This window comes from Neofelis nebulosa, chromosome 5 (assembly GCF_028018385.1).
Source record: "Neofelis nebulosa isolate mNeoNeb1 chromosome 5, mNeoNeb1.pri, whole genome shotgun sequence".
Taxonomy (NCBI): Eukaryota; Metazoa; Chordata; class Mammalia; order Carnivora; family Felidae; genus Neofelis; species Neofelis nebulosa.
In genome coordinates, this window is record NC_080786.1 from 113859600 (window position 1) to 113883189 (window position 23590).

The 23590-nt window shown below is 35.6% G+C and overlaps 1 protein-coding gene across 7 annotated transcripts in view; it reads right to left on the minus strand.

Annotated features, from left to right (window-relative positions):
* The window catches only part of EPHA6 (EPH receptor A6), an 872130-nt gene that overhangs the window by 191366 nt on the left and 657174 nt on the right, over positions 1-23590 (minus strand). For all 7 annotated transcript variants that reach the window (XM_058731672.1, XM_058731667.1, XM_058731668.1 and 4 more), the window contains one exon: positions 15608-15793. In XM_058731672.1, coding sequence (XP_058587655.1) covers positions 15608-15793 — 186 coding nt within the window. The remainder of the gene's footprint in view (positions 1-15607; positions 15794-23590) is intronic.

A 23590-nucleotide genomic window follows, 5' to 3' on the forward strand; every position in this document is an offset into this window, starting at 1 on the left:
TGATTATAGCTGTTAAGTTACTCATAGCCAAACCAAATGTTCAACAATAGAATGGCTAATTTAAAAAAAAATATTGAAACTAATTTGTATAGCATGATTCCAGTGAATAAAACTGTATATAGAGAGGTACAGACACAGATGCTTCTATATACATGTATAGAAAATTTAGGAAGATGATCTCTGGATTATTAACAGGGATTAACTCTAGGAGATGGAACTGGATGGCAGAAGAAAAATCACATTATGTTTAACAAAGTTTTTTTTTAAATGGCAAGTTATGATTTGTTTTTACTCTTTATATTTTTGATTTTGTTTAAGTACAAATTTAAATAGCAAAAAGGTCCACTTATTAGCTCCGTTTACAAGCAGCTATTAAAAAAATAAAAATTATAGTTAATAAACAGCATAATCATAGGTATACTAGTTTGTTGCTGTTAGCAATGTATTTGGTTTCCTAAAATATTTTTCTTCTCAGTCTGTTGTGAATCACCCTGCAAATCTGATAGTGTCTCCTATTGTTATATATAGATTATACACACAAGCATAGAGTTATGCTCATAACTATCAAGACCAAACAAATTAATTTTCTAGAGATTTTTTTAAAAATCCATGAAGTGAACACTAATTACTTCTTTGTTGTTTTCCTTTTGGGAAATGTCCCTTGTTTGTTCCAAGCTATTCTTGTAAGTTTTTCTCCTTCCAGAGGGGGAGGTATGTGACACAGTCTGGCCAGAGCGTCCCACCCACCTGGACACAATTATACCAAAGATGGGCATGTGGCCCAGCTAGGGACAATTTAGTCAATAGATCTGCAGGGAGTCATCTTTCCAACAAGGAGAAAGAATCTGCCTAAAAAGGAAGCCAAAGGGAGCATGCAGAGAAAAGTAGAGGCTATCTATCTAATCTATCATCTATCTATCTATCTATCTATCTATCTATCTATCCATCCATCCATCCATCCATCCATCCATCAGTTATTTCACTGTTTTTTTGAACCCCTGCATATAGCTGTTCTTGGATTACTACACTTCTCAGGTATGTGGCTCAGTAAATTATTTTTGTTTTTTCTTAATTTAGGATGAGTTGGTTTTATGTTGCTGATTAATTTACTATTTTTTTGGGGGAGATGTTTCCCTCCATTGTTTCAAGGGTTTGGTTATAGAAAAAAGTATGTATACAGATAGCATTCTATTTATAAACTGGCCAACTCTTTTGCAAATTGACTCTATTAGAAATGAAACCTAACTCGTAGGTAGAGGCATATGGAATTTCCTACATTCAATAATTTTTCATCTATAAAAGTGGCAATTTCGTCAGGTTGTTCAATTTAATATAAAGATATTTTTCATCATAGCTTAGAAACAAAATACCAACACAATATTTGTTTATTTTAGGAAGTACAATATGAAAAATAACAAATGAAAACAAAACAAAATTATTCTAAAGCTGTAATCCAAAAATAAACACTAACTTGGTTTACAAAATAATTTTGTTGGAACAAAAAACTATTAAGTTAATAATAAGTTTGCTATTTTGGGAATCTATTTAGCTAAAAAAAAACGCATGTTGCTTTCCAATAAATATGCTTCATAAGTTAATTTACTTTCTAAAAATTTTCTGCTTCAAGCTTTTCTTTGAGTTCATTTTTATTAACTAATTTGCTAACAGGCTAATCCATCTAAACTGGAATGACTTCTCTATACAATTCTCAACATATGCAGTGTTTGATAACTTCATTATTTACTACATAATCCCAATTCCAGAGTCTTTATATTAATGATATGCCTGGTTTATAAATAATTATAAAAAGGTAAGAATCCTATTATATACAATTTGATATATTATAAAAATATTTCATAGTGCTTTAGTCTACATTTTAAGTTTTAGACTGAATAATCTATTTGGTCCAAACAATCTGTATTTGGTAATGTGCCAAAATAATGGCATGAGTAAAACTGGGAATTCTAGAAATGCTAGTAGGGTATTGTTTTAATGATATTGTTAAAATGGTTCATTTATTTATAAAGCAAATCTCCACTGAGTGTTTACTTCTGTATATTCCAGAACATTCGTTGGTGCAGAGTATTCTAAGCACATCAGAATGAAGACTACACCATTTATAAAATTATATGTACAAGAGAAGAAAATAAGGCAAGATAGAGGATAAAGAGTGTCTGGGGAGAGGAGGTAGGGTATTCGTATTTTCAGACACCAGTCTGGTAAGGATATTTGGTAAAATCATGGCAGTGAACAAGAACATGGGGAACCCTGAAGCAGCAGTGAGCTTGGTGTGTTCCAGGAACACAGATGGTCTGGAGCACAGGGTGGTAGGAGGGCATAGAAGTAGAAGACAACATCTGAGAGGAAAGCAGGGTCCAGATCATTAAAGGCATTGCAGACCAAAGTAAAGACCGGGCAATTTTTTTTCCTAAGTGCAGTTTGCACATTTTTCTTTAAATCACTCTGAATATGAAAGTGGATTGTGGTAAGGACAACAGTGAAAGCAAGAAGAGGAGTTACAAGGCAATTGCATTAGTTTCAGAAAGATACCTTTAATTTAAGGTATGAGAGAGTCACAACGTAGACATTAACAGGCTCCACAATACGTTCATTTAACTATAACTGTCCTGACCAATAAGGACAATATTTTGTAGGACAAATTTCCATTTGGGCAAATAAAAAGGACATGAAACATTTAAAAATAATAATAAAGAAGAAGTTACAGCTTTGGAAAATCAGAATATAGGTTTCCCTCACTATGGGAAAGTAGAGGTTTCCTGCGAAAAATTTTGAAAGCTGAAATGATATAAAGGAAAGAATATTCCCTGCTTTCTGGAAGTTTGCCTGAGACCACATTTTTAGGGAAGATCTACACTATTATGGTACTAGCATATGGTATTTATAACTAGATAATAATTGTTTTCTGCATCAATAAGGAGGTAGTTTCTGAACAAAATGTAGAAACTACAAAGCTAGTATTTACTGCAATACCCACCTTTAGTGTTACGCAGAGAAGTTAATGTTTGATATAGGTGTACTTTATCTTTCCATGATTGACATCAAGATTCTAAATGATAGTATAGCTTTTGTCATCATGTCTTTGAATAACACATTATTTCTTAAAAGAAGGTTTTTTTTTTCCTATTGTATAGGAGACATCTTTAACACAAGCAGAAATATACCCCTCAACCATGAAATTTTTATGGATTCTTCATAAGCTTTTGAAGGGATTCAAATTTGATTTAGAGTGGGATTTGCTCCATTCATACTAGCTTTCCTACAATCTTGTTCTTATCAGCTTTCCTGGACAGTTCTCAATTTCTTAATTAGTAAGAAGTGTAGACATCTATACTTAGACTGAAGGGTGGGCCACTTTAACAACTGAGAATTTCCCTGTAGCTAAAACTTGGGGAAGATACCAAATGATTAGTAGCAATATTTTACATATAGGAATGGTTTCATTTGTTTCACCTTATAAAACAATAGTAGTTTTAAGCTTTACATGTTGTATAATTGAAACTTGAATCATGTGGCAAATGTAGTCTTCCAAATGTTTTACTTGGAGGTAGTGTGAAATATTTTCTGAATCTATTATCAATCAATGCTATGACCCAGGACTATTGTTTGATTCAGGCAGAAAAAACTTGGAATACTGACAGTGACATAAGGGAAACTTTTTTTTTTTCAATATATAAAGTTATTTACCTAAAATGTAAGATAATGACATGAATTACAAATCCTTTTTTAGGGAAATAACTAGTTTCTACATTTTTTGAAACAAACTAAGAAATCCCAGTAGACTGACCCTTGATTCTTCCTTTCTTTGGAGTGGCCCCTTTCTTTGCTTGATTTTCTCCAGCAGCCTTATGCTTCCTATCCAGACCTGTTTTCCCCAGGGAATATCCTGGGATTTCTTGCAATGATATGTAATCTTTATTAAAGAAATCATTAAATCACAGAAACTGTAGCTAATGGAAGGCATTTCTGTATACTTTCATTCCAGTGTAATGGAATACTTCAGTGATTAGGTACATGAAATAGTGATCAAGTCGCAGAGGTGCTATAGCTTTCTATATTTATGGATAGCTGTACCAAATACAATAGCATGTCTCATATAATATATAGCTATGCCAAAATGAAAACTGAACTTATTTCAAGGAAATCATGCCATTAATGTTTAGGGGAAAGGTCGATGCATTATTTTCAGGGCTAAGAAACCCGAAATAGTCATTGCATCTGAATGAAAAGGAGAAAAAAATTCACTGATGTCTCTGGTTGGCATTTGTGATGAGTGGAAAATGAATAAATTCACTTGCAGTGATTGATGTAACCTAATAAAAATGTCAATAAATTCACATCACTGTGTTGCTATATCTCAATCACGAGCGGACTAAGTTGTGCCTACTTTCTTTCCTCAGGCATAGGAAACACACTACCATATTTCTTCATCCATTCTGAAGTTGGGATTGAATGCTAAGTGATATGACTTAGACTACATAACATAGAAGAACGTAAAGATGAATTAGTTGTGCTCCTACTTCCAAGTTGATTCTCATCTACAGTAGAAAGAGACACGTACCTAAATAATTATAATGCAATGTAGTAGGCAGCGAAAATTTCAGAGGACAAAAACAGCTAAAAATATGATTGTTGTTCAGAGGAATGAAAAACTACAAAAGTACAGAGAATCACAATTATGACAAAAGCTGCCAATTTCATATAAATGTGATTGATGTTACACAGCGTTCAGATTTAGAACTGGCCTTGAAGTCTGAAAAATTAAGTTCCTTCTTTCCTTCTTTCTTCTTTCTCTTCTTTTTATTCTACCCCTACCTTCTCCTTCCTTTCTCCCTTTCATACCATTTTCTTTCATCCATATGCACTTAGTGCTTACTCCATGCTCAGCACCATGCCAGGTGCCACAATAAATAAAATAAAAACTGTCTTCAACAGACCTTGACCTCCCCCCAAATGCCCATTCCGGTACAAAGGATTTCCCATTCTATTCAAAAGGAAATAAGTTTAAAATACATAGTAGGGGATATATATTAGAAATTTGGGAGGAGGGAGATGGAGAGGAGAATGAAGTAGAGCTGGGATAGAATATTGAGATTAAGTGGAGAAAATGAGGTAGCCATACAGAGCCATACACGTTCTTTATTATCGAGAAACTAAGGGTCATCCGAAACCAAATAAACCTGTTTCAGAGAGATTCTAGCTGCTCAGAGTACATGAGTACAGCTTTGGTATCTAAGCGAAACACTGAGGAACCAAGTAGATAGAGAAAGACTATTTCCTTGCTCCACTCAGCAGAGGACCCCACAAAATTCTGGGGTTTTGAAAACCCAGATAAATGCATTAATGGCAGGATTGTTTTATTCTACTGATAGGCAGTGACTGGGCTGGGGAAACCTCCATAATAGCTGTTAGCAGGTAGTGTGTACATAAGAGGGAGCCCCAACAGGTAACAACTAACAGATTGGTTGGACTGTTTCAGAACAAAACCTCAGGGGCATCAGAAAAGGGTGCTAAAGGGGCGCCTGGGTGGCGCAGTCGGTTAAGCGTCCGACTTCAGCCAGGTCACGATCTCGCGGTCCGTGAGTTCGAGCCCCGCGTCAGGCTCTGGGCTGATGGCTCGGAGCCTGGAGCCTGTTTCCGATTCTGTGTCTCCCTCTCTCTCTGCCCCTCCCCCGTTCATGCTCTGTCTCTCTCTGTCCCAAAAATAAATAAAAAACGTTGAAAAAAAAATTAAAAAAAAAAAAAAAAAAGAAAAGGGTGCTAAGGCCCTAATCCTATGGTATAAGGGCTAAGAATACAACAGACTTCTGGGCCACACATATAAATGGTGGTTATAGTACAACATGTTAAGTGCAATGCAGATGGCTAACCCATTGCAGAGATCTAGAAAGGAAGTTTCATATAAGCTGTGTCATCCGCTTATAAGTAGAGTTTCCTGGCTGAGTTAAGGGTGATGGGGGCAGAGGAGAGGGAGAATTTCCCCAAAATATGTGAAATAAGAAACAGCATAGTGTGTTCAGGGTAATTACCAAGGATTCACTGTTAATAGAATATAAACTTAAAGGTATAAAAGGCAGAAGATAAAGCTAAAGGTATGTTGTGAGTGGGGCCAATCAAATAGAGCCTTGAATTTCTAGCTTTGGCAGCATGAGGTTTGTCTGGTGGGTGAAGGAGGTAAAGGAAAGCCATTGAAGCAAAGAAGGAACCTTAAAAATGAGTAAAACAGTTTTATTTTAAAAACAACTAATTTGACAAATGGTGATAAAATGATAAATATGCAAAAAAAAAAAAAAACAAAACCCAAAAACAAAAACAAAAAAAACCTTGGCCCATACCTCACATTTCATACAAAACTAAACTCAAAATGAATCATAGACTTACATGCAAAGTGCAAAGCTATAAAACTTCTAGAGGAAAGAAGAACAAATCTTTGTAACTTTGGGTTAGGTAAAGTTTTTAGATATCACACCAAGAAGTATAATCCATAAAAGAAAAAAATATATAAATTAGATATAACCAAATCTTATAAAACTTACTCTGTTAAAGACACACTTCATAGAACAACAACACAAAAATAAAAAACAAAAATGAAAACAAACAGATAAAAAAAACAAGCTAAAAACCAGAAAAAATCTACAAATCACATTTCTGACAAAGAACTGTATCTAGAAAATATTTTTTCAAACTTTAAAAACTCAACATTAAGAAAAAACTAACCCAGTGCAAGAAAATTGGTAAAAATCTGAAACCACATTTCACCAAGAAGATATATATGGATAGCAAATAAACATATGAAAAGATGATAAAATTAATACTCATTAGGGAACGCAAATTAAAATGACAATAAGATACTGATATAGGTTCACTAGAATGGCTAATTTTTTTTAAAAAGTTACAAAACCAACTATCGTCCATAGAACAGAACCACTGAAACTCATCATTACTAGTGGAAATGTAAAATGGTACATCAGGTTTGGAAGACATTTTGGCAGTTTCTCACAAAATTAAACACATATTTATCTTTTAATCTAGTCATTCCATACCCAAACATTTACCCAAGTTAAATGTAAATATGTGTTCCCACAAACACCTGTGCATTAATGTTCACAGAATTTTACTAACAATCATCTAAACTGAAAGCAGACCATATGCCCTTCAACTACTGAATGTATCACCAAACTATGGTACATCTGTACAAAGAGATATTACTCCATAATAACAACAACAAAGGTGAATGACTCTCAAGCGCATTCTAAGAGAAAGCAGCCAGACTCAAAAGGCTTCATTTTGTATAATTCTATCTATAGAACATTCTGAAATACAACTGTTCCTTAAAGAAGTATTCTGATTAATAAATATAGAAGAGCTAAAGAAACAGAATACTAACCATTGGAAAATAGCAGTAATAACTGCTGTAGGCAAGATCTACTATGGATGATAAAATTAGTAGGGAAAAGTTTGAAAAGAAACAGGATATTTGTATAATTTAAATTATCTCCCCCCAAACATATATTAATTATGAAAGGGGAAAAGTAACTTTATAGTGGGTAATCTAGAAGGCAAAACCTTAACCAAGTGATTGATGTTAGCATCCCAGGAATAAGGCATATGGACATGATGTTCACAAAGGTATATAATGTCTGTGATACTCCAGCCAAAAATTCATAACCACAAATCAAATTATGGAAAAACAACAGACACACCTAGACTGAGAGATAGTCTACAAAATAACTGACTAGTACTCTTGAAAAGTGTCAAGGTCATGAGAGACAAGGAAACATTGCAGAATTGCCACAGATTAGAAGATCCTAAGGGGATGTGGGAACTCTCACAGGACCCTGGGACAGATGAGGACAGTAGTGAAAAGGCTGATAGAATTTGGACAAAATTCTGTAGTTTGGTAAATAGTTCTGTACTGATATCTATTTCTTGGCTTTGATAATAATCCTATGGTTAATGTAAAATATTAACATCAACGGAAACCGAGTGAAATTTATGTGGGAACTATATTATTTTCACAAATTTTTCTTTAAGTTTGAAATTATGTCAAAATGAAAATTGGAGAAAAGTCAGAGTAACATATTCCAACAACAACAAAATAAGCATTAAAGTATGCATCATCATGAAATTAAATAAGGAGCTTGCTAAATTTTTATTCATTAAGTTTATGGGTAGTTTTTTTTTTTTTTAATTTTTATTTTGCGAGGGAGAGGGGCAGAGAGAGAGGGAGAGAGAGAATCCCAAATAGCCTCTGCACTGTCAGTGCTGAGCCTAACATGGGGCTCGAACCTATGAACTGTGTGAGATCACGACCTAAGCTGAACCAAGGGTTGGACACTTAACAGACTAAGGCACCCAGGAGTTCCTGGATAGTTTTTTATTAGAAGCCACATATGCAAGGAGCCCATAATTATTTGCAGTGATTAAGACTTCTACTGTTCTTTATCCAGTCCTACATAAGACCATCAGGAACCTGGTGAAATTTCCTCAGTAATGACTGATTGCCTGAACTTCCAGTCTGGTAGAATGGTTCTCATGCTCCTGATGTCATGATGCAAATTTATGTCTATTACATAGAGTTATTTATAGCTCTTCTCAAATTCGGCACCATCAAACTTTCACCAGAAGAAAAAAAAACTTCATCATGAATGATTTAGAAGGAATTTTTATTTTTGAAAATGAGTAAGATTTCACCCTCTAGATAATTCTATTCATTTTGATTTTGAGATATTAAAGGGCAGCATTACGTATACATAAGATTGTATTTATATTCCTTTTTCTCTCCTAGTTCTATACTTTACAGTGCTATCTTCATATTGAGTAACTTGTTACTAGAATTTTTAAACTGTTACATCTTATTACAGTCTACCTGATAATTAGCAGGCTGGTTAGGGAAAGGGGAGAACCACAGGAAGGACACATTAAGTTAGAGGCAGATCTAGAAAGGTGATTAAACTGAATGACCTTGAGAAAACCCAGATACTTAAACACAGAAGGAACAAGAATAAATTCCTCCTGAACACTGAAGAAGTACCTTCTCTCTTGTAAATAGGGAAGCACACTCTGGCAGAGTATAAGCTGCTGCTCCCAATTAGCCCCAGTGCTGCTTGAATGGAGTGAGGTACGCAGGGCTACCAGAATATGTCATCTTGTTACTATTTCTTATAGTCACAGTTAGTTCATTTTATTTTTATTTTATTTTTAATTTTTTAAATGTTTATTTATTTTTGGAGACAGAGAGAGACAGAGCATGAGCAGGGGAGGGATAGAGAGAGAGGGAGACACAGAATCGGAAGCAGGCTCCAGACTCTGAGCTGTCAGCACAGAGCTGATGCGATGCAGGGCTTGAATTCATGAGCCATGAGATTATGACCTGAGCCAAAGTCGGATGCTCAACCGACTGAGCCATCCAGGCACCCCTAGTTCATTTTCTATTTATCAATATGTATACATTATAATTCCAAGTGGCAAATGCTTTGCAGCAAATATCCCAAGAATCCACTGAGACTCCAAAAATTGCACAATTATAATTCATCATTATTTTCAGTAGCAGCAATTAGTAGATATGAGGAGAAGAGAGAAAAGATTAAAACAAATTAGGATTTCTTCTCTTATTGCTGCCTCTCATCGTTCCTTTTGTTAACCACATTTGTTAACCACATTTGTTAACCACATTTGTTAACCACAATCTTTGGGGTAGCAGTTCTGTCATGATCTCCAAATTCTCTTGTGTTCTCAGTGATACTCACAACCTTTCTAAGTTTTCCTGGTCTGTTTTCTTTCTCACTCTTCTCAGGGCTATTTCAAACATTCAGGAATACCCCAAGCCCTTTACCTATCACTTGAGCAAATGACCTTGCCCCTTACATGACTGAAAAAAAAAAGGAGGCTGGTAACTCCAGAGGTGTCTGGGCCTTCTAGGTACCAATATCCTTTTCATATCATAGTTATCTATGTACCCATTAGGGTCAGCTTGGTACATTTGCATTCAGCTCCTCAGGGATTTTGAAGAGGAGGAGATACATGGAATAAATGAGGGTAAGTTTTAAGATGCTTTTGTCATTCAGCAGGAATGTAATCTACAATTCAAGAGACTGGAGAAGAATGAAACCAGAGGACGTAAATGTATGGACCTGACCCAGGAGGACAGGTATTCTGGCTTTCTTTTTCACTGCCAAATGCCTAATGCTTATTAAAGTGCCTGGCACACAGTAGTTAGGTACATAATAAATATTACTTGAATGAATGAATAACATAGCATGGTAAGCATCTGGAATGTAAGTAAGAAATCAACACAATCTAATTTGCATTTTAACCTATCAGTCTGACTGCAGTGTGTACATACCTTATAGTCCACTGCAATCTGACCATCTTCATATAAGCTGTAATGGGCTGTGCCCTCCTGATTGCCTCACCCAACAGATGATTCTCAATCCTTGTCTTACTTGGCTTCCCAGCTCCCTTTACTCTATTGGCCTCTCCCTCATTCTTAGGAACCTTTCATCTAGGTTCTTTCTTCTGTATCTTTTGTAAGCTTTTCATCTTCAGTTTGCCTGTTAAGGATAGTTCTCCTCAACCTTCTGGGTAAGCTTGTCCTCCCAATAGCTTCAACTACCAATCACCATCCATCTTTTTGTTTGTTTGTTTGTTTGTTTGTTTATTTTTGAGACAGAGAGAGACAGAGCATGAACGGGGGAGGGTCAGAGACAGAGAGAGAGAGACGCAGAATCCGAAGCAGGCTCCAGGCTCTGAGCTGTCAGCACAGAGCCCGACGCGGGGCTCGAACTCACGGACCATGAGATCATGACCTGAGCTGAAGTCGGACACTTAACCGACTGAGCCACCCAGGTGCCCCTCACCATCCATCTGATGAGTACTCTTAAATTTTCACCTGCAGCCTAGACGTCCACCCAGGTTCCAGAGGATTCCTGGAGTTCTTTAAGTGTCCCAGGCACCTCAAATACAACATCAAGTTAGAATTCATCATTTTCTCTCCAAATCTGCATTTCTCCAGAATTTCTTCTCTTGTGTTAAACCAGAAACTTGTAAGACATCTGAAATCAGTCACTGAAGTCTCCCAATTTAACTCTGGAAATATCTCTTGACTCTATTCCCTTCTTCTTATCTTAGTTTCCCATTATTTTTTACTTGGATTACTACACTAGTCCCCTCACTGTTTTGCCTACCTATGGTTTTTTTCTTTGAATATGTAATCTGTATTACATATTACTTTGCCCCTGATGTTTTGGATGCGCGAATCTGTATTACTGCTATTACTTTGCCCCTGATGCCCCGAAACATGCCAACTTCTTTCTTAGCCACAAGAGTTTCTGTTTTCTCTGCCTGAATATTCTTCTACCAAATCTTGGCAGGGCTTGATCTTTCACTTCATTCAGGTTTTTTTCTCTTTACCTAAAATTATATTCATGCATTTAATTTCTTTTGGTTTCCTCCAGTAGATAGAAGCTCTTTTTCAATACCATATTACCACTGACTAGAAGAGTGGGCACCCAGTAAGTAAATATTCACTGAATAAATGGATGAATAAATTAACAATAACTGTATCCAGAACAACACATGCCACACATCACACTGGGAAATAGTGGCCTGCTTGTCTGTTGCTCCCAGTGGACAGACACCAACAAGTGGGCTTCTCACGAGCACTGAGTGCTTCTTTTCTATAGCTCTAGGTTTTAATCAGAAATAATTTCTAACACCTGGTGGTGCTCAATAACTGTCTCAGAAAACAAAGCAAAACAAACCTCTCAAACTATCTTAGCTAGCAGAATGGCTGAACTCCAGAGGCCGGTGGGTTGGGGGGGAAAACTATCTAATTTATTTTATTAGAATCAGTTTTGCAGAATATTTACCCCTACAATGTATATTCCTTATATCCAAACCTTGATTTTGCCTTACAGGAAAATTTTACCTATACATTCTCTCACAGATTGTTAAAATAAAACTTTATTAAAGGGACTTTTTGTTTCTTCTGGAACCTCTCTCTATTCTCTTTGGATTACTGATACAAACCTGAAGTTATTTAAAAAATTACAAGTGAGGTGATAAGTTACCAATGGCACAAATTTTCCTCACCAACATCTGTGACCCTCTTCCTTTGGCAAAGGAATGGAACACAAAATATTAGGGCTAAATGTGACTTTTACTGTTTTCTAGTCCAATCTGCACTTTTCAATCTTTTGTGTAGATTAAAAAAAAAAAAAAAACCAAACAACTGATGCCTAAAGACATGGAGGACTTGGTCAAGACCCTGTAACTGGTAGCTGGATGCACACCACGTGGAGAGGCAGAGATCACATTGGTGGCAACAGTAATAGTCAGAAATCTTGGGCAATGTATTACTTGACAAGCAGAATGCACCTCTGGAACCAGAGGGGCAGTTGTCATGCAGTTACTGTACAATGTATCTGACTGACTTGAATCTACTCCCTTAGAGCCTGTGTAGACCCACTGAAACTGTCTGAAAGGAACCCACAGTACTCTGCCATATTTAAAGAGGTTTGGGCATGCTGGCACTTTCTTGTTATAGCTCCTGTTCTGTCCCCACAGAATGTCTTTAGGAAAGTCCTACAATGAAATGAAGTTATGTTTGGGAATTCATTTGCTATCCTCATTGGTTTCTATTACTCCTTACTAGATCTATGATTTACCTGAGATATAGTTGGTATATCTAAATTTAATTATCAGCCTCTAAGCTGGGAGATAGGCACTTCATCAGTTCTCTCTTGTTTCTTCCATCATCATGATTCAAACTGCTGGGCCAGGCTTCAGGAGTGTGGTTACTGTACTGTATGTCTTCATCATTTAACCACTATTCTTATCTTTTTATAGGAGGGTAGTACTTTCTCTTTTGGTTAAGAAACTAATGACACTGGTGTATACCTTACCAGTTACAAATTGCTACTATGCATGCTACTAATGGCTATAAGTCTGTTCTCTAACTAATGGCTTCTATTTGCTTGTTGGACAAAAAGTATGTGCTAAGCATATGGTTTAGCTAGATTAATCTCTGTTTATATCAGTTTTATCTTAACAGGTTAATGAAATTGTGATGTGTATCAAATAAATAGGTTCAACTTTTATCACACACACTTTTTATATAATGCAGCTTTTAATCATTTAACTTTCAAGTTTAAAATAAAAGTAGTTATATGCTTTGAATATGAAAGAGCAAAGTGTTCCCAAGAACTTTGTAATATGTATCTCTTGGAGATAAAACGTATACATAAGATAAAAAGTATCCCTATTAAGAATTTATAAAAGGATCTGATGAAGATTTTGATCTATAATTTTGCATTACTTTCAACTGAGAGTCTGAGTTTATTTCTGAGAACCCCAGGATACTCTACTAACATGACTGCATAAACTTATGCTTCATCTTTATCTTTGTCAGTATTATCTTTTATGCAATATGGTCGTCCTTAGGGAGCATTAATTGCTAGCTATCTTTTAGCTACTTAAGGGCAATCTTGGAACAATTACCATGTGTTTATGGGAATGAGGCATTCATTTATTTATTGCCTTTCTCCTAAAAATCTCATAGCACTTGAGTCAAGAAGATAAGAGTATAAATATGCCCACTTATCTTTGTGGGAATTACCCCTTTCTCTATCTCTACCATCCACCTCAGCAATAGCCCAGCACCCTTATATGGGCTCACTTTTACAAGTTCAAACTGTAATGATGATTGCCATTCAAAAGCATATTGAATCTGTCCTTTCTCAACTATCTTTTCCTCCCTTTCCTTCCCCCCACTTCTTTCTTTTTTCTTGAAATGGAACAAGGACCCTGACTTAGGAAGCATACAAATCTGGCTTTGTAGAGGTCACTGGTCCCATTTTTAGACAAGATTATTAGACATATGAAACAATCACTGCATTGGGGAGTATTTCAAATGGGCAGACGCGTGCCACAGACTATCTCACTAAACCTATTCAGTTGATTTAGGATAAATAAATCTTACTACTTCATAGAGCTATATAAATCTTTTTCCTTTTCATTACTTTTATCCATATCTATATCTATATCTATATCTAGCATATAAAATATATGGCAATATGTGACATAACAAAGTCACATAATGTGATTTACCAGAGGGAGAAAACAAAGATCTGATACTGGTTTTGCTCAGTGTTGGAGGCTGGGTTACAGGAAGCAGTGTTGTAAGAGGACAAGCTCCAAAGTGCAAACGTGTAAGATGCTTCCACACAGACACATGGACAAGTCCAGAACCAATGGAGAGAGCAACACAAGGACATAAATACCGGAAGGCCCCATTAAGGTCACTAAAGTAACAGACCAGTGCAACAGCTATCTTCAAAAGTACACTTTTGGGTCTTCCAGACTGTCAAGGCTAACTGTTATCTTCTGTTCCCCTTGGGCAGCATGTTGGTCAATGCCTTATGAGAGGGACTTAGGAGTTTCATACACATACTCAGTTGTATGCTTTTAGTAAGCTTTTATAATTGCCTGTTTTCAAATATGATGTGAAATTTTAATTTTATATAAGTGGTTTAAGAGAAATATCAGTTTTATGAAAAAATGCTTCTCAAAGATTTAAATTACTTTTTTTTGTTTTTTTTTTAAATGCCATTTGCTATTGGGTTTTATAAGTTATAATTTTTAGTGAATAAGGAGAAATGAGTTAAGGTTTATGTCCTGTCATTATTCAAATAAAAGTGTTTATATAGCAATCTATTTTTTAGAGTATAAGATTAATTTTATATTAAGAAATATTAAGAAAGTTCAAAGGGATGGCTTTGAGCTCACTATTTCTGTAAAAACAGGATTTTTCCCCTCGAATTTTTAATTCTTTTTTCCATTTTATATAAATTAAAGTAATTTAGTTCTAATGGCATTTATGTAGATGGGTTCCATATAAAAATGTTTGTTTAGAAGTTCTACTTCAGATAAAGCGTCCATATTTGTATATGAAATTTATGTCCAAGCAGAAGTATTTTACCTTAATGACCTAAAATATTTTAACTGTTTCTTCTATTAATATTGAAATTTTAACAGCTTTAGAAGAAGTAAACAGCTTATAGAGATTAGAAAAATATGTAGCCCTTTACTTTTGATTCATTACTTCAAGTTAAATTAGCAAATGATTTACAGGTAATAAATACCATTTCAAAGCTGTTTGGTAACCAGTACAAACTCTGATAATATCATAGCCTAACATCAAGATTCTGAGGGGTTCAGAAGATGATATCTGAACTACATTATCCTCTTTTTTTAAATTTTTAATATTTTTATTTATTTTTGACAGAGAGAGAGAGAGAGAGAGAGAGCGCGCGCATGAGCAGACAGTGAAAGGGCAGAGAGAGGGAGAAACAGAATCTGAAGCAGGCTCCACGCTCTTAGCCATCAGGGGGCCCAAACTCATGAATGGTGAGATCATGTCCTGAGCTGAAGTCAGATACTTAACCGACTGAGCCACCCAGGCGCCCTCTGAACCAGATTATCCTCTTAATGGCTGTGGTATTGCTAGTGAGGTTTTCGTTTGTTTGTTAATTTTAAGGAACTAAGATAGAGATATACAAAAGAAGTAATGAAGAGAATCAGTACTTACTTTTTGTGACAACACCTTCTAGTCGAATGATATTTGGGTGGTCAAACTGACCCATGATACTAGCTTCTCTTAGAAAATCTCTTCTTTGTCGATCCATGTGGCCACCTTTCAAAGTTTTGATGGCAACGGGGATCTCTCTTTTCCCTGGTGTCTTCAATCGCCCACTACAGACTTCTCCAAATTCTCCTTAAAATATGAACAAAAGTAGTTGTTTAAGCAGAATACTTACATTCCAGAAGAACTGAGTTGTCATACGGTACTGTTTTTTTTTGTTTTAACATAATGACTATCAACTGTGTCATTTCCACATGGAGATTTCTTTCTTAAAAATTAAACTTATAATGATGATGTGCTTGATCAGCATCATTTATAATGAATAATGGGATGCACTTTCATATGGTAAGGCACAGGAACTGCCATTGATAGATCTCCCTGATCTGCAGAGAAATTATGACTAGCAGAATGGGTGATGCTAATGTAATTCTATAGAAAAGCAATCACTGTATAACATTTCCTGTTCCTGTTCTCAATACTGAAATATGGGCCAAATGTCTGCTCTATTCAGGGAATCCATCAGGCATGTGTAGCTGACTTGATCCTGCAGACCATATATCTGAGTTTCACTACCACCAGAAATCAATGCTAGGGTCAACTGGTACATGAACATATTGAAATGACTACACTGAACTCAACTATAATAGGTGATTATACAGGCTAAATTACAAGTCACATGGTTGGAATACAAATATAGTAAGAATATTTATGGCTCAGCAACGGCTTCATTGGGAAGTAATGAATAGTAGGCAAATATTTATCACAAATTTAATATATATATTTAATATATATATTAAATACACATATTTAATATGTATACATATACATATACGTATACATATACATATATGTATACATATATATGTATACATATACACATATCCAGTGCTACAGTGCTGTGAGTTCAAAGAAGTGTAAGACATGGTCTCTGTTCTTAGGAGCTTATAGTCTAGCAGAAGAGTTTAGCTGAACAAATATAACACTCAAGAACATAAGAACTAATCTCTGCAAATGGTGTATTAGTTAACTAAGAACAGTGGCAGCTAGAAGGCTTCCTGGAGCAGGTGAAACTTTTGCTGATGTTGAGCTATAGGTACGATTTGGATATTCAAGAAAAGCAGTAACGTTCCAGGCAGGGGTGCACAGAGGGAGCGAGAAAAATGAAGACAATGTTTCAAAGGTCAGAAGCCAAGGGTAGCAAGTGAGGTTATCGTGGGAAAGAAGTTTGGAAGTTTTCTTAGTGCAATGCAATAAATTCAATAAAACTTGAAATTCCAGACTTAACTTTTCTGAGGCCAATTACCTACATTTGCTTAAGAGCATGATGCTTGATCACCAATTTATTAATCTATCAAGTAAAGATAATAATAAAATCTTCCATAATTCTATAATGTCCCTTCCTCATCAGGATACTGGGAAGATCAAAAGTGATGACATATATAAAAGTGCTTATCAACTGTAAAGTGCTGTTCATGTACTTTAACTTATATGAATCTTTGGAATGGTGAAAGAAATGAAAATTAAAGTATCTTCAGTTAGTTTATTAGCTAGCATTTCTGGCTAATAGTTCAATGTAATGTAAATTTAAGTGTAGAGAACCAAATTAAATTTTTGAAGTACCATAGATTTCAATTATCCTTATTTGGTCCAAAGAAGAACCAATTCATTATAATCAACTAAATATTGACTATACATGAATATTAACCACCTTTTGCTATAAAGGCTAAGATATTTTTTAAGTGAAAAAAAAACACTAGGAAGGAAATAAGCCAAAATATTGCTTCTAAATTATGTGTAAACATGTCTATTAGAAATAGAAAGCAGTCTAACAAGAGAGTTTACTCTATTTACGTTAAACCAACAAATAAGCAAATAGAAAACTCAGACTAGAGTGGGGTCCCCAAGTTCAGTGCATATGATATTAGAGTTTTATAAATTTTGTTTAATTTGACATCAAAACAAGAAAAGTCTGTTTTTACTTAATGATACTCTCAACCTATTGGAGGTTAAATGTTTCATGTTGACAGGAAAAAGAGGCTGTAGTTTTTCAGTTTTGTAATTACAAAAAATTTTTTTAAAGATTTTCTCTCAGACATTAAAAAAATGGCCATTGGTAGAGATGTTTGACATTTTACTATTGAAGCTCTGAACCTTGAGAGAAAAGGTATGTACCTATGTCTAAATTAATGTCTTATACATCCAGGCCTACTAAGGTACTTCAAATTCCTTCTTGGACCACTGTGGTTTGTTATAATAAATATCCACAATAAAACAGATATTTCTTTTTTTTTTTTTTTATTTTGCCTTAATAAGTTTTCTAGTGAAAATAAAAGCTCACCAATATTTTAAAACTCCTCACCTGTCTTGAGCCCATAATGCAAGTGATTTTCTGTTAGCATTTCATAGTAATCCAAATAAACTTTTGAATGTAGTGAAATAAATAGAAAACACTGGTGTTATTTGATCAAGACAGGCAGAGTGGTAATTTTCTTTTTTTTTTTTTTTTTTGTTCTCTGAAATTTATGTATCCTATTATCACCAGGTAGGTGTTTTCTTCATGTCAAACTTTGTACCATCAAGCTGTTATCACACTTATTTCAGTGACACTAAATATGGCTGCCTCAATTAAAGATCTGAGACTCCTAGTGCATTCTTCAGGCAAAGCCCAAAAACTGCAGTCAGGAAATGTATTAAAACCCTTATCTGTGGAAGGACTGAATGTATAAGACATATCAGAGAGTAAAAATATAATCTAAATCAAATGCATAGTTTAAGATATTGCCAAAGGCTGTTCCATTATATTATTATCCTTGTAGCAAGAGTTGAGGCCCTGTACATAACCATCAGTAAGATAAATTATTCTTCACTATGATGTGTGAACATTTTTATATACTGGTTAGTGCATCATTAACTCACTGACTATAGGAATATGGTGCTAACTATAGTTTTTTTTTTTCTTTTCCAATCATTGTCGCCATCATTACACAGGTAGCACTTATACATTGCTTACCATGAACCAGATCTAAAAACTAAATATATATTTTGATCTTGACAACAAACATTTGTGGTGGGTACCATTATTATCCCCACTTTGCAGATGAAGAAGCTGAGATACATGGGCTAAATAACCTGCCTATCGTGACACAACTAGAAAGTGGTAAAACTGTAATTTGAACTCAGGAAGTCTGGCTCCAGGGTCTGTGCTTATAACTACCATTTAGTGCTGTCTGGGATGTTTATTATTATTAATATTTTGTTATTATAATAACAATTAGTATTGCATTTTCCATATAAAGTCTACATAACCAAATTAAAACCGTGAGAGAATGGTGGAGGTGGTGAGGGACCATCCATTCGGGGGACTGCCACCTCACAATCTCCTGGAAGATTTCCAAAATTTTCTCTTCCACGTCCTGAGACTCTGGTTTCCCCTACCTCCAACCCCTTGAGAGTCAATGAAGCCAAGATCCACACTCCTGATGGCTTTTTAGAACATATCTCTCAGGTATAATGAGGTATTTCTTTCCTTACACTTGCTATTTCCCTCTGATAGGAATGTTCTCCACAAAGTGTCCTCTTTCCTCCCTTGTCCATCTTCCTCAGTCCTCTATGGGGATGGTTTCTCATAAGCAGTAAAGGCCAAGTCTGAGGTCCCTCCTGCAGAAAACTTGCTCTGATAAATCCATCTAATTTAATCTCCACTACTATCAGTCCCTTTTAAATGAAAAAGAAAAAATTAGCAGCTCAACAATCAGAAGCTGTCCTCGGTCTCACAGCTGGGCTATGTAACTCTCCTATCACACACTATACCAGCCTTGACAAGGTTACTCTGAGACCATGACAAAATGAGACAGAGCAAGGTCACTGTGTACTTTGCCTAAGCACAGACAAAGGCAAGGTCACATGCCAAAATACTAAATATGCCCTCCTCTCTTGGCTAGAATGAATAATGGCTCTTTCTTCACCAATTGTATCCTTATCCTTGTTCTTGTCTCCCCTCTGTGGAGATAAGATTCATTAAGATATTGTGGTGTAAGTCCTAAAATTAAAGCCCAATATTATGTGCTGTTTTAATATCTGGGGGAAACTGGGAAGGCCTCAAACAGCCTTCCCACAGGCTCTCCCTCCCACTCGGCTCCCATATATATGGTTCTCTAGCCAAATATCCCTCTTTACCAAATGGCTCATATATAGTTCTTCCTCATCCCCATGTAGCAGGTTTCACTTTCCTGTCAGTCTGTGGAATGATTCAAACAAGCCAATCACATCCTCCTAAAGGAAACAGAGGGTGCCTTATCCTTTTGGTACTACAAAGCCTGTCTCTTACAGCCTCCCTGGTTGTTTGGTAGGTTCCCAAGTGCAACCTCCAGGTGGCCCTGTGTAGTGTGTGGTGTCCTCTTCCTCCCTGGGCTGTGAGTACATGTAATTGATAAATATCTACCAACCTCACCTGCCTAACATAGGGTGTTGTGTTTTTGGCATCCCATGACCCTAGGGTAAGAATCCCTACCTCATCAACAGGGTGAAGCACTGTTCCTCAAAAAATTAAAAAAAAAAATAGAAATACCATGTGACCCAGTAATTCCACTACTGGGTATTTACCCAGAGAAAATGAAAACAGGATATTGAAAATATATCTACACTCCCATGTTCATTGCAGCATTATTTATGATAGCCAAGATAAGGAAGCAACCTAAGTGTCCATCAATTGGCAAATGGATAAAGAAGATGTATATATACAACAGAGTATTACTCAGCCAATAAAAAGAATGAGACTTTGCCATTTGCAACAACATGGTTGGACCTAGAGGGCATTATGCTAAGTGAAGTAAGTCAAACACCATATTATTTCACTTACGTGTGGAATCTAAAAAACAAAATGAACAAATAAAGAAAAAAGCAGAAACAGACCTATAAATATGGAGAACAAACTGGAGATCACCAAAGGGGAGAGGGTAGGGGTATAGGCAAAAAGGGGCAAAGGGGAGTGGGAAGTTCAGGCTTCCAGTTATGGGATGAATAAGTCACAGGGATGAAAGGTGCAGCATAGGGAATATAGTCCATGGTATTATAATAGTGTTTTATGGTGACAGGTGGTAGTTACACTTGTGATGAATATAGCATAACACATAGAATTGCTGAGTCACTATGTTGTACACTTGAAACTAATGTAACATTGTGTGTCAACTACATGTGTATAAATAAAAATAAATAGAATAAAAAATACTTAATACAAAACACACACACACACTCAATTATAGAATCGTTGCTGCTTTCTGGCAGCATCTAATCTAATCTGCTTCCTTAGATTGCCTAAACCACCCAATGAAAGCCCAAATCCTTTAGTAGGTTTCATTTAAATTTCCCTTACTGACACGCGCTACATTTCCACATGTTGTGTGTTTTTCCCTTGCTAAAATGAACAATAAACCCAACTTTTTAAACTACAGTGTGTTCCTGGGATCTTTGGCTTTGAAAGTATTAGCATAATATATTTATTGTATACCATTTCTGACTATCTGAAATTTCTGTGAAATTCATGTTTAACTATTTTACACATTTGGTAGGTATTTCTCCATTTAAAAATCTCTCCTTGATCATGTCCACTATAATGTAAGCCATGAAGGCATGGACCTTAACATCTCTATTTTCTATTGTATCCACAGTGCCTAGTACATAATAAACAACTCTTTAATGTTTGTTGAATGAAGGAAATGAATAAATCAAGGGGAAAAAGCCTCAAGACCCAGAGTTGGGATATCTTAGAGGACAGGGATTTTCCAATATGATAACATTTTTTTAATTGCATAGTATCCTTTGTTTTCTTCTCATTGTGTACAGTTAAGAGAGGCCTCAGTATCTTCTGCATTCAGTTTTTTTTAACCTAATCATGCACAATCCACTTTCCTTCCTGTATGTGGAGGTAACAGGAAGAATATTTTTAAGTGTCATAGAGAGAAAGTGTTAAAAAAGAAGCGACATAAAGGAAAAACATATAACCAATTTTTAATTTAGTTCTAGAGGGATATCTTAGTCTCTTGAGGTCTTAAGATAAATTCCATTATTATTAATGTTATCAGAAGGGTCACCTACCCAATTGTATTCAAGGACTTACGACTATTCTGTTGGATTTCTCCACAATACATAGCACACCTTCTACACATGAAAGAGAATAACATTTTTAAAGAAAATTTATAATTTCACACCAGTTGAAATGATATTTGATATTGAATGCTTCTGATTCCCTGTCACAGAAAGATTCAACATGATGCAAGATTTCTCATGTTTAACCAGACTTGTCAATAGGAAGAGTTAAGACATGAGAAAGGACAGGTTCTTAGAAAATGGGTCCTCTGTTTCCACCTTCACCACTCATTTGTTTTGTGGTATTAGAGGAAGTCACATTACTTTTTTCTGTTTTAGTATCATTGACGTGGGAGGTGGGGTTGAGGGGGGGTTAAATACCTACCACCTAGCTACTTTTTGAGAGATAAAGATTAATGTGTAAACACTTGCCAAGCTTTTTCGGTCTTAAAAAGTTTCCATGTAACCAGTAAATCTTTTAAAATTATCCTGATACCACAGAAGACATGTTAAATATGCTATTCTAAGTATCCTTCGTGACCAGGCTTTTAAAGTCTAGGTCAGGAAACATTTTGTATAAGACCTGTGAAGGAGTTTTTTAACTTCATCAAACAATGGGTAGGGACTTTTTCAGTGAATGAAATAAGTAACACATTATCCTATATTGTCCATTTTTTTCCCCACACCACATTCCAAATATTAGACAGCCTCTTTTTTCTTTCTGGGCAAGTTTTTTTTTTTTTTGTTTTATTTTTGTTTTTGTTTTTTAAAGACATAATTCCTCTCAATTTTTGTGATTGGGATGTAGCAAGAGGACACAAGGCAGTAATTCAGAACATTTAGGAATGGCAGTTAAGTCTGATAGCAATGTGCATGTTAATCATTCCAGTTGCCTGGAAAGTTGACTCATGATTTCAGTGGATTTACCTCCCTTTCTTCCTTCCCCCAGTATTTGGAGGGCTACATTGTATTTTAATGCTTGGTGCACTACAGTGTTTCTTTACACGAACTTCCTAGTTGACGTGCCCTTTTGTTCATAATCAGCCTCCAATTTCGCGTCCCAGTCAGTTGTCAGGAGTGGCCAGACTCTATGATCATAGGCATGCCTGCAGCAACGCTTCTTAATGCACTTTTAAGACAGTATTTGATGTTTATGCATGCACACAGCAAATACATCTATTGCTGTCAAAGCTCTGTATTTGATAAAAATTTGTCTTTGTTTATATACTTGAGGCAAAAGCGGCCTTTGCTTTTCAATAAAATTCTGCCTTTCCTATTAGGCCACATGGGAGGGTGTTAAGAGGCGGGCAACAACCTGACAAGAAAATATTATGTGATTGGATTCATTAATAATAACTTGAAGCTGTTTTTTCTATAAACATACCTTCAAAAGGCTGAGCTCACTGCTCCTTGATTTATCCTTCTCCATACCCTGGACCGACAATTATTCTAATGCTAGTACCTCTTGGTTTCAACTATTAACTCAGATTTCTCCTTACTAACTTTAAACATCCTAAAGGCAGAGACTATAATCTTATTGACCTTTCTGTCTTAGTACCTTGCAAGACTCCTGACATCAAATAGGCACTCAGTAACTTGCTGAATGAATGAATCTGCCATAAGCTTGAGATTTCTGTGTGTACCTCCAAGGAGGGGTTGAGAATTTAACTGTATGATTCAGGCACATGATTACTTACTATTAACTTAAATTAATTAATTGAGATATAGCTGACACACAATGTGACATCAGTCTCAGGTGTACAACAGTGATTTGACAAGTCTGCCCATTGTGCTGTGATCACCACAAGTGTAGCTCCTACCATCTGTCACCACACAATACTATTA